The following is a 13,222-nucleotide window of genomic DNA, read 5'->3' as shown; positions in this document are numbered from 1 at the left end:
TGATGAAGGAAATTGATTATGGTACAGAGAAATGGAAAGACATTACATGCTCATAGATTGAAAGAAAAATATTGTTAAAATGTCTGTATTACCCAAATCAGTCTACAGATTTAACACAATCCCCGTCAAAGTACCAACAGTATTTTTCACAGAATTAGAACAAAACTAAAATTTTTATGGACCCAGAAAAGATCTCTATAAAAATAGCCAAAGCAGTCTTGAAAAAGAAAAGCAAAGCTGGAAGTATCACAATTCTGGACTTCAAGTTGTGTTACAAAGCTGCAGTAATTGAAACAGTATGATGCTGGCAGAAAAATAGTCACATAGATCAAATGGAATAGAATACTCAGCTATAAACCCACAGTTGTATGTAGTCAGTTAATCTTTGACAAAGCAGGAAAGACGATCCAGTGAGAAAAAGATAGTGTCTTCAGTAAATGGTGCTGGGAAAACTGGATAGCTACATGTAGAAGAATGAAGCTGGACCACTTTCTCACACTGTATGCAAAAATAAACCCAAAATGCATTAAAGACCCAAATTCAGGTGAAACCTGAAACCATAAAAATCCAGAAGAGAGTATAGGCAGTAATTTCTTTGACATCAGCCATAGCAACATTTTTCTAGGTATGTCTCCTAAGGCAAGGGAAATAAAAGCAAAAGTAAAGTATTAGGACTACATCAAAATAAATAGCTTCTACACAATGAAGGAAATAGCAAAACTAAAAAACAACCTGCTGTATGGGAGAAGTTATATCCAAATGACACAAACAGACATTTCTCCAAAGAAGACATCCAGAAGGCCAAACACTTGAAAAGATGCTCAGCATTACTCATCATCTCATCAGGGAGATGCAGATCAAAACTACAGCAAGATATCACCTCACACCTGTTAGAATGGCTAAAATCAGAAATATAAGGAACACAGCTGTTGGCAAGGATGTAGAGAAAAAGGAACCCTTGTGCACTGTTTGTGGGATTGCAAATGAATGTGCCACTGTGGAGAACAGTCTGGAGGTTCCTCAGAAAGTTAAAAATGGAACTACCCTACAATCAAGTAATTACACTACTGGGTATTTCCTTTTAAAATATAAAAACACTATTTCAGAAGGGTGCATGCACTCCTTTATTTATGGCACCACTGTTTACAATAGCCAAACTATGGAAGCACCCGAAGTGTCCATCGATGATGAATGGATAAAGATTTATACAGCTGTATATATACACCCACCCAGCCACCCACCCACCCACACACACACACACACACACACACACACACACACACAAGAATAGTATTCTGCCATAGAAAATAATGAAATCTTGCCATTTGCAACAACATGGACATAGCTAGTATGTGTAATGCTAACCAAAGTAAGGGAAAGACCAATATACCATGTGATTTGACTCATGTGAAATTTAGAAAAAAAAAAAAATAAAGGGAAAAAAGAAAGAGAAACAAACCCAGAGACTGATTCTTAACTGTAGAGAATAAACCAATGGTTACCAGAGGGGAGGTGGGTAGGGGGATGGGTGAAATAGGTGATGGGGATTAAGGAGGGCACTTGTGATGAGCACTAGGTGATGTATGGAATTGTTGAAACACTATATTGTATATCTGAAAGTAATGTAATGCTATATATTAACTATACTGGAAGTAAAGTAAAAATAATTTTTAAAATTCAGCAAATTGTTGACTCTGATATTGGCGGGGGGTTAACTCAAAAAAGGCACAAGAGTATTTTTTTGAGGTGATTGAAAGATTCTGTGTCTTGATGGGAACATATGTTACAAGGATGCGGATTTGTCAAAGCTCAGAGAGCAATACATTCGGTATTTCTACATTTCATTGGGTGTGAATTTTACCTCAAAATTTAAAATTTCCACATGTGGAAATGTGATTACTGAGTAGATATTTAATAATATTAAGGAATTAGTGTTAATTTTGAAAAGCATGATAATGGTTTTGTGACTGTATTTTCTAACAAGCCTTAACTTTTTTAGTCATTCAGGTAAAGATGAAATGGTGTGATACTTAGAATTGACTTCAGAATACTCATGGGGGAGTAGGTATGGATTAGAAAAAGTAGGTGTGGTCATGTGTTTGTAATTGTTGAAGCTGAGTAACAGATGAGTTGGTTTTTTTTTTAATTTTAAACACACCTCCCTGACATACAGCACAAACATATTCATAAAAAGCAACATTAACAAATTATATACAGGTGTATATAAAGATAGTCTGAAGTATACACCAAACTTAAATGATTCCCTCTCCTGTCCTGTTTGATTTCTTTACAATGAGAATGTGTTAGTGTTCCAACTAGAAAAACAAGTTAATTTCTGTAAGAGATTGAGTGACAACAGAAGTAAATAAAGGCTGAAATCACGTGGTATTGGTGCTTTCAGAATCCTTGGTGAAGAGTCTTTCTTAATTAGAGTGGTCAGAAAGACTTTGATGAAAAAGATTTCAAGTGGGCCTTACTGAGGAGATGGAAATTGTATTTCTTACATTTTTTGCAAGCTTTTTAGATGCATTATAATATTTTTTCAAATTCTAAGGAACTCTTACAACTCAATAGCAAAACAACCTGATTAAAAAATGAGCGAGGGTCTGAATAGTTTTCCAAAGAAGACATATAAATGGCCAACAAGTACATGAAAAGGTACTCAAGTACTCAGCATCACTAATCATCAAGGACATGGCTGTCACGACCACAGTGGGCTATCACATCACACTTCTGGAATTCTTATCTAAAGAAAACAAAACACTATAGAAAAGATACCTGCATCCTCCTGTTCAGTGAGACATTATCTACAGTAGCCAAGACATGGAAACAACCTGTGTCCACACCCTTGATGGATGAAAAGATAAAATGTTTGGGTGTGTGTGCATGTGCACACATGCACACAGGTATCATTCAGCCATTAAAAAAAAAGTAAGAAATCCTGCCATTTGTGACAACACGGATGGACCTTGAGGTCATTATGCTAAGTGAGATAAAGTCAGAGGTAGATACTGTGTAATCCCACTTCTATGTGGAGTAAAACAAAATTGGTGGTTGCCAAGACAGGGAGGAAAAGGAGAGTGGGCAAAATGGATGAAGGTGGTCAAAAGATAAAAAAATGTAGTTGTTAAAAAGTAAATTTGTTATAATATTTTTATAACTATAGTATTATTTTCTCTTTGCCTCATGAGAGACTAAAACACCTTAACTTTTAAATTAGACCTGTGCCTTTGGTGGTATCTAGGTTTACAGTTTCTCTGACATTTCATTTTTTAAAACTTTTCTGCTGAATAGTATATAGTATATCATTAATATTAATTCATATGAATATATTGAGCACCTGGTTTACAGTGTAGTGTTTAGAAGAAGACTGTCCTTGCTCTGTCTTTTGTAAGGAGGTCATACACTTTAAACAACTAGGAAGATATTCTAAGCCGACATTTAAGCAGCTGAATGATAGTATGATGCTGAGGGAAAACCAAAAAAAGGAAGGAAGATCATGGAGGGGGAAGCATTAACGCTTCTTGGACACTAGATGTTAATATTCATCATGTCGTAAAACAAACAGATGTAAGTTATATTTACATAACTGAATGTAGGCTATATTTATATAACTGATATATTTGTGTACATTTGTGTGTATTATACACACATATTATAATTGTGCAGGAAGAGGTCTGGAAGGACATCAAACCTAAGTCATGTACCCTACCTCTGGGAGGGGGGAATGGACAGGATTAGGGATGGTCTATGATGTCTTAACTATTGTAGAAAAAACTAATAAATAATGGTCCATATTGAATTTATAAAAAACTTGATGTCCCGTACTTCATTGCATGGCCAACCTGAATATTATGGGATTTTAAAAATAATTGAATACCCATTGGCTCTTTTGTAAACATTATAAGCCATCCACATATATATATATATATACACACACACACACACACACACACACACACACACACACACACATATATACACATATAGTATGAATTAATGAATATTTCAGTTTTAATGTATAGGTTTAAAAGAAGTATATGTTCTATCTTAATTTACTCTCATTTTCTTGATTGGACTCACTGAATAGTCATCATCTGTGTTTTAGGTAGTTTTAACCCTCTTTTTTTTCACAATCTAGTAGAAAAAAATTGTAATATTCTGTGTATTTAGAGTAGGATTTCCAGTATTAAAACTTAAAAGTCCAGTATGTATTTGTTTTAGCCATTTTCAAGGTGGTATAATCTCTATATATTTCACTAGGGATAATGTCTCTATGAAGTGTCCTGTTACTGACAGAAGAGTTTGGCTATCTTGAAGCTCTGTCTGATATTGGATACTCTACTGAAATAATGGAAAACCCCCAGATTAGGCAGGTAATACCACATAGAGTATTCACTCAGAGGCTTTGTATTTTTATTCAGTAAATGATTTTAATGAGGTAATCTTCAGATTTCTAAATTCACATCAAATTAGAATAGAAAGGACTTACTGAGGGCAAACATACTAATATCAGGAGTTTCCAGCGGATAATTCATTTTAACAAAAGATGCAATAAAAAAACCAAATAAGTAGAAATGACAGGAAGAAAAGATGAGGTCAGGTGAGAAGGAAGGAAAAGAGAGAAAGGTGGTAACCAGGATTAAAGACATGTCATATTTTTGCCATATTTATTTTACTTGTTTTTTAAGGAAATAAATCATAGTTGTAACTAGTCCTCCATCTTTATTCCCTCCTTCCACGCCCCAGGTATCACTGCTCTGTGTATATTGATATGTATATACCCAGTACATGATTCTGAAGTTTTAAAAGAAGTGTGTCAGTATGCAATGTGTTTAAAATTTCTACTGTGTTTGTACAGCTATCCAAGTTACTTTTCCTGTAAAAAATCAGATATAGACTACCCTAATTTTTCTTCTCTCTCAGAGGTGTAAACAGTTAAATGTGTGTTCTTCTAGATCTTTTCCTGTGCTTTACATTATATATAGTCTAGAAAAATTACACAGGTCTTTTTGTACTTAGTACGCTATTCCTAAACAACTTTTTTTTCTTCCACTTTAATGTTACGTCTAATGGTATGTCAGTACAGAAAGCTGTATCTCCACTCCATTCTTTAAATTGTGGAAGTAACTTAGAGTTTGTCAATACAATCATTTATTTTGCCATTCCTTACTGATGGATTTTTAGGTTGGCTTTCACATTTTTCATCCTTATCAACAGTGGTGTTTCAGCCCTTTGGGTTCATCTTTATTTCTCTAAGGTAAATACTGGAAACCAGCTGTTGTGTACGTCCATGTTAAGTGTTTCTTTGCCATTATCAGATTGCATACTCCAGATTGGTTTTTCCACACTGTACTCTCCATCTTGCAAATAATTATTTACCCTTTTTCCTTTTCTCCATAGGGTTTACTAGCAGTGGGCATCAGTAAGTCTGTTCAGACACCAGATCCTACTCATCCGTAAGGACATTGTCTTTATTTGGTTTTTTTTGGGCAGCAAGTCATTGAAATAAAAGCAGCTGAATGCAGGCCTCACTGCTATGTCAAAGTAAATTCAAGATCTAATTTGAAAATGAAGTTTAAATTATTTTGTAACAACATGGGGATCTTGTTGTCTTCATAATTGATAATTCATAACAAAGCACATATTTTGATCTGAGAGTTCTATTTTATTTGGTTAAAGTAAGCACTCCATATTTAGACTAATAGGCACTCAATCTAAAATTTTAGTGATAATATGTTTAAGTTTATTTCGTTTGAGAGAGAGAGAGAGCACACTTGTGTTCTTGGGGAACACACTCATGTGCAAGGGGAGGGGCAGAAAGCCCAGCGTGGGGCTTGGTCTCATGTACCATGAGATCATGACCTGGGCCAAAATCAAGAGTTAGAAACCCAGGGACCCCAGTAACTTTTATTAAATCCATATTTAAAGTATTTTAATCCTTCTCTTGTGATTTGGAATATTTCTAACATTTCAAAATTATTTATTTGTAATAGGATTCTTTATAGAATATTTTGAGTCACATCAGATATTTGATATTTTCTTTTTACTAACATAACCAACATAATTGAATTCCACATGTGTCATTTAATAAGCTTCAGTAATAGATTTGATTTATCTTAAAGGCAAAGTTTTTATTTCTGTAAAGGAGTTTACATCTATGCTTTATATAAGTGCCTTTTTTTACTTAAAAGCAAGATGCTACCGTTTTCTTTAAATAATAGTATATTTTGAATATCCTAAGCTATTATAAAGGACTACTAGCTTCCTGTTATGCTAATTACACATCATTACAGTATTTTACTATGTCCAAAAAAAATTTTTTCCTGACCAGTTTTATGTACCAAAAATTTTTTAATATATTTTTTAAATTTTTTTCTTTTTCTTTTTTTCTTTTATTTTTTTAATTGTTTTTTTGTACCAAAAATTTTAAAACAGGATAAATTTAAAAATTTTAGGTTGTGAAGATTTCTTTTTAAGGTATTTTCAACAATCTACTGCTGCTCATTATTGAATATTCTGCAGTAGTAGAAATAGTTTTTATCTGTCCAATATGATAGTCCCTAGCTCTAGCTACATGTGGCTGTTGAGCATTTGAAACATGGCTAGTGTGACTGAAGAACTACATTTAAATTTTTATTTAGTTTCAATTAATTTAAATTTAAAGAGCTTTATGTGACTGATGACTAATATTGGGCAGTACAGATCTACATAGTTAACAATTTCAATAAGAAACTACAAGATTTTTGAAAACAAGATAAAAAGAATAGCATTTAATTTAGATCTTAATTTACTCTAATTTACCTAATTTACTCTGAAATAAACATGTCTATCCCTTATTACTTTGGGGGGTAAATTTAGAAGAAAGTAAATTTTTCTAAATCAACCTGGTAGAACATTGTTACATCTATAAACTGAGAATTCCCCATGGCAAGATTACTACGTATTTGCAAAAATAATTAAAAAGAAATTTTAATTAAGACCTATTGTTTACATTTGCCTCTTCCAGACGGGTGCCATATAGTTTGACTTTGGAAATAGATTTCCCAGGAAATACTTTTACTAATGAGTGGTTCTTTACCTCATATTTTTTTGAATTAGTATTTTATTAACACATACAGTAATACAAAATAATATACATATAGACCAAAGATTCTTAAAAAATAAATGAAAGTTTTTAAACATCATCAAAACACCCAGAAAACTGAAGATCATCGTCCTGCTAATAGTAGTTAGTTGCTATGTGCTAAACTGTTCAGAACCAGCAACAAGTATCCAACATCAAATTGTAGGTGATATCCATCAGTGATTGGCTGTGCCAGAAGACCATAATATTCAGTTAGAAGCTGCATTACAAGGAGATTTAAATGTTATTCTTTTCATTAAATATTTGAATGCATCTTAAACAGATTAATTTTGTCAGTATTTAAAATACATAATAGTTAAGTGCTTCTCTTTAATCAAACAGACTATATGGAAAAGGGATTAGAAAATACCTGAATTTAATCATATTAACTCTTTTTATATTATTCAAAGATCTTGTAGTTTTTTTTCATTTTATATATTGATTTTCTGATTTAAGTTTGGCACTTATATTTTACTTAAATATAAAGCCATGACATCTTGATATTGTGAGTTTTGGCTCTTTTTCACTGACTCATAAAATATATTTTAAAATAGTTTGTATTTCTTGTAAACTGTATTATCTTTTTTATTTTTCAGGTATGGATTTTCAAATATGCGCTATATTGCTTCACTAATTAGTGGTGTTGGTATTTTCATGATGGGTGCAGGATTATCTTGGTACCACGGAATCATGGGATTGCTTAATCCACAGCCAATGGAATCCCTTCTATGGGTAATCTTTTTTTCCCCCTCACTTTTCAAGTAAAAGAAAATAGTGATTAGGTACAGTAGAATGCTTTGTCATATTGATGTTAAAGAAAGGGGCATACCTTTTTGACTGTAATACAGGGTTATGTAACTGTAGTTGTGTGTTTTAGAACATGATTAGACATGACCTCTAAATCCATATGATTCAATAATGTTGAACAAGAGTATCTCTGTAGGTACAATCATAAGCACTGACCCCTTAGTTAAAATCTTGGGCAGTTCCATTAATTTCTCCAGTTACTGTTAAAGAACAAGAAGATCTCTATTCATTTTTAGTCCCAAGAATAATCTACCAGTAATTAAAATATGCAGTCATGCACAGTTATAAGTTGGAATTTTATTTAATTTATTTAAATTTATTTAAAGATTTTTTTTCTCTCCTACCCTGTACTGGGGTAAGGGTACGATGGGAGCATGGTCACCTGTCTAATCCTACCCAGGGCTTCTTCCCTTCTCTTCTACTCCCTAGCTTGCTCTGGCAGCATCAGAGGTAGGGGTAGAGGACCGAAAAGCAGGACTTCCCTGACAGCAGCATCATTTTGCTGTGGTTTCCTCTGGCCTTTGTAGATACTTAAAGCTGCCTTTTTGTCTCATGGAACCTTCTTGGAGATTACCCTGCATGGCCCCTCTGACTCTAGCTTTCTTGATAACAGACTAATCACGTGGCACCCCCTCTCAGCTTCTGCATCTTGTGTAGTTCCAGATTATTTCTGCTGAGGTTGCCTTGCATTTCAAGAAGGCTCTTTGAGCAGCTGATCTCTTTCAGAAAACTCCTACTTAGAATTCCATGTTTGGGCTCTGTGTGTTCAAACAGACATCTTTAATATCCTCTCCGTGACGGTGCATTTTTTTCCCCAAACATAATTATTTACTCTAGTGACATAATATCAGTTAGTAGACTTGCCAATCAGTTTATTTTTACATGCGGGTTAGACCTAGTTCACTGTAATCTCTAAACAGTAAGGATGCCCGTCCAGCTTTCTGAGCAGTCGTTAACGGGTAACAGCTTTCTCTGAAGAAATCTTTACTTTTGGTCTTTACCGTAGCTCTCCCTTCTGGGCTGGTGGGTGTGGCGCTAGGAGCTGTGGACCCGAGTCTCAGGCATGCTCTGTCCAGCCCTAGAGGGATGGCAGAGCACCTCGTTTTGGAATGTGGGAGTACTTACAACCTCATTGGCTCTCAACTGCGGCCAGTCTCGTTTAACGTCTTCTTATACCTGTGCACCTACACAATGACAAACCTCTTGAACTCGACTTTTCCCACCGTTTTTATTGACTGATTTCTTAACATAAGACATTTCGTATCATTGAAATGAGCAGGTATATTTTCTCCTTTCTGAAAAGGTTTGGCCACTTTATAGATAACCTCATTCATCTGATTTGTACAGTATTCTTTCATAGAGGCTAAGTGGTCAGTGAGAATTAGTTTTGATTGTGTATAAGTTTTAAGGTTTCTAGAAGCTCTTCTTTCTTTTTGTAAGTAAATGAGGTTCCATCAGACTATGACTCTTGGTTAATAAATAATAGATTCAATGTACCATAGACCAGTTTCTGTTTATTAGATACTGGAATCTCTGGCTGATATATACTGCTTTCCTTTATTGGGTGGCAAGTGTATCTTAAATCCTTTCAGGAAGAAGATAGAAGGGTTAAAAAAAGTATTGGCAAGGTTAGCTACTCTTTTAATTATGTGTTAGGTTGACAGTAGGATTCAGTGGGAATAGCCCAGAATTAAAACTGGAAAACCCCTATTTAAGTTTTTACCCTGGTATCATTTTTGTGTACTCAAGCAAATCACATGGGATATCTTAGTTTCCTTAATAGAATTAGGAGAGTGTTGGACTAGAATCAGAATTTTCCAAACTTCTATTTCAGGGAAGCCTAGGGTTCCAAAAAGGTAATGTTGGAAATTCTACATGTGTTCGGTTTGGATTACAGATAAGATTATTTAAATTTGTGTTGCTAGGTTAACTGATTCTATGCACCTTGGATTAAAGTGTTTTGAAATCTTTAGTATATTCAAGAGTGTCCTGGGACTCCGCAGATCCCCCTCCCCCAAATTGATTACTGTTTATAACTGCCTATCTTTCTGAATCAGGATTAGTACTAGGCATCCAAACAAAATCCAGAAGTTACACGGGTATGGATGTGAATCTTAACTGTATCCTGATATCTAAACCCCAGATTTCAAATGTTTGTGTTCATTTTGAACTTCAGAAAAATTTTCATGCTAATTAAGTAATTTTTTCATATTTTCTATCATGAATTTAACTTAGGTCATGGTATAACATTCTATAGAGAAGATAAGTTTAAAAAATCAGATGGCCATCAGATTTAATTTTTTCCTTTTATGAAAGTACACCATCTATCTCATTGTCCTTATTTGAGCTGTTTCCCATCAAGATCGTTATCTGGCTAGGATTTGAATTTATGTTTCCATTTTAAACATTATAAACTTTATGCATGAGTCATTGTGATTCTTTAATGAATATTAACTTATGTTTTTACTTATTTTCTAGGCATATTGTATTTTAGCAGGATCATTAGTATCTGAAGGAGGTATGTACTGTCACAGTATCTCTTTATTCTTAATTTAGTAATATATATGCTGCAGTCCACCTTTATAACTTGCTGAATTCCCTTGATGAAAGAAACACTGTGGAAATAGGAATCTACTTTGAGGAAGTAAATTCTTTGTATAATGTAGTACGGTTATTCCTGTAATGGGGGGGAGCAAGGGAAAAACGATTCTTTTGTTTTTGAGTATCTTATAATGCTAAGAACATTTGGAACCAAGTATAAAGACATAACTGTATATTGAGTTTTTAAAAATTGGTTTTTAGTAGTGTTAATCACAGAAAGCTGACTCTCTGCAATAAAATATTTCAAAGTTTCTGCAAATTTCGGCTGTAGCAGTTTTGTGACAGAAGTGCTGACATCATGTAGGAAACTGCATGACTCATTGCTGAATCACTGTATGCTTACTTCCAGTATGCTTTGCATAGTGTTTTGTTTATGGTTGACAGTCTGCAAAATGGTGGCGACACCACCTGCCTCAAAAGGTTGGGAGTATCAAATGTAAATGTGTTTAGCGGGGTGCCTGCCAACCAGTTGCTGTCCAATAAATTAAGGCCATTAAGGTAGTAGTCACGAAATTAAAATTATTACTGTTTAGAAATATGGGAAATACTAGAAATCCATGTGATGATGATTGGAGTATTGATAATGACTAGTTAATACGGAACGTTTCTTTATTGACAACCCTGGCATTAAAAGTGTTGTGCCTCTTTATTTTGAGATGCCATCTTTAAAGTTGGGAGGCATGAAGTTTTTTTCCTTGCTGATATGAATGCTTTTCTTTTAGCAACACTTCTTGTTGCTGTAAATGAACTTCGTAGGAGTGCTCGGGCCAAAGGAGTGCCATTTTATAAATATGGTATGTATTTTAGGTGTCCTACTTCATCTCCTTTATTTTTTAAAATTGCCTAGTGCTGTTTCTTTTTTCCTTATAGATGTGTACAAAATATATCTCAGTGTCTTCCCTGTGCGACTCTTACGTTATGTATGGTCTCTTTTAAAAAGAGAAATATAGTGTGATATGAGCATGAGTACTGTATATTTGGATTTTAAGTGAACTACAGTATTTCTGTATATTCTAATATAACAGACACATATACTTATATAATACTTTGTCTAATAGAGAAAGTAATTTGATTTTAAACTTCAGTTATTGTCAACATTTAAACCAATAAATCATGTTTACATTGAACAGGGTTTTTAAAATCAGGATCTCATACATTTTTGTCTTAATTTATATCTTAATTTTGAATGGATTCTTATTAAAATTTTACCTGATAGTATCAAATTAGGATTTCAGAAAATTTCTTTTCTTGTCTCTACCCCAATGATTAAGTAATGGAAAGTCGCGATCCTAGTACAAATGTTATATTACTGGAGGATACTGCAGCAGTCTTGGGAGTGATCATAGCAGCCACGTGTATGGGCCTTACTTCTGTAACAGGTAAATATTTCTTATCTTACAGGTGATTTGTTCGTACTACTTAAATAGTTGTCTAATACGTGGGTATTTTATATCATTGAATAATGTAAACCAATAGATTGTTAAATGCTAATTCCATACTAACCATTTATTTGTATAAGACAATTAAGATAGTAAAAGTCTTCAGATTTCTTTCTTAGAAACTTTCTCTTAGTTTGAAATAAGGAAAGGCTGTTAATAGAGCATTTCTATAATGTGTTTAACCTTCCTAGCTGTGTCTTAATAAATTATGCAAGTACTCTGAGCTTCATATATGGGAGAGAACTTTAATAAACCCTAAAGTTCTAAATACATACATATTGTGGTTCTTGTTCATTTGTCTTCCACTATTAGTGCCAATAATAACTGCTGTTGCGTTCTTTCCTGGACTCCCTAGTTGCTTTTATCCTCATTTTGGTAACTAGTTAAATGTTTTGAAGACCAGTACAGTACAGGTAAATAAGAAGAGAGAAAAATCATTTTTATTTTCTAAAACAACCATTTAGTATGAAAAGACTAAATTTCTGAGGTTACAGTTTTCTCAAAATGGAATTTCCATTTTTACCCTTGCATATTTGAAATGATTGTAGGTGAGAAGCTTCCACACTTCTGCAGTGTTTCTTAAAATAGACTGAAGGGGCACCTGGGTGGCTCAGTCGGTTAAGCGTCCAGCTTCGGCTCAGGTCATGATCTCACAGTTCATGGGTTTGAGCCCCGCGTCGGGCTCTGTGCTGACAGCTTGCTCAGAGCCTGGAGCCTGTCTTCAGATTCTGTGTCTCCCTCTCTCTCTGACCCTCCTCTGCTCGTGCTATCTCTCTCTGTCTCTCAAAAATAAATAAAAAACATTAAAAAAATAGACTGAAATATGAATGGGTCTTTCTCATTTTGATGTATATTTTAAGACTAGACCAGCATTCTCTGATGTCTACTGTGATCCAAAATATTTTTATTGTTCTTTCTGATTGACCTTTCCATTTTAGCCATTTCTTAGACAAGTTATTACTTAGCAAAATTTTAGGCTGAGGGAAAGTGTGACTTGAATAATAAGTGAACTTTAAGTAGATTCTTTGCTTTTACAAATAATAACCAGTCAGATCAAACTTACGTTAATTTTTTAGAGTTTCACATTGTTTTAATTAGCTAACTTAATTCATTTAAATTAAATAACTTGCCAAGAAGTAAATGAAATATTTTCCAACTAATATTTCTGTGTTTTCTGAAGGATTATTTATATATGTATTTTTTTTAATGATGTAAATTTGTATTTTTAAAGAGCAGTATTTAATTTTGA

At 33.8% G+C, this 13,222-nt stretch overlaps 1 protein-coding gene across 1 annotated transcript in view; it reads left to right on the top strand.

Annotated features, from left to right (window-relative positions):
- Positions 1-13,222, top strand: part of SLC30A9 (solute carrier family 30 member 9) — an 81,118-nt gene that overhangs the window by 52,757 nt on the left and 15,139 nt on the right. The window contains exons 10-14 of the mRNA XM_029946480.1: positions 5,404-5,459; positions 7,723-7,858; positions 10,412-10,451; positions 11,257-11,328; positions 11,806-11,913. Of these exons, the coding sequence (XP_029802340.1) occupies positions 5,404-5,459; positions 7,723-7,858; positions 10,412-10,451; positions 11,257-11,328; positions 11,806-11,913 (412 nt within the window). The remainder of the gene's footprint in view (positions 1-5,403; positions 5,460-7,722; positions 7,859-10,411; positions 10,452-11,256; positions 11,329-11,805; positions 11,914-13,222) is intronic.

The sequence above is a fragment of the Suricata suricatta genome, chromosome 1, assembly GCF_006229205.1.
Source record: "Suricata suricatta isolate VVHF042 chromosome 1, meerkat_22Aug2017_6uvM2_HiC, whole genome shotgun sequence".
NCBI classification, from domain to species: domain Eukaryota; kingdom Metazoa; phylum Chordata; class Mammalia; order Carnivora; family Herpestidae; genus Suricata; species Suricata suricatta.
The sequence above is the reverse complement of the archived record's forward strand: the minus strand, read 5'-3'. Positions and strand labels throughout refer to the sequence as shown.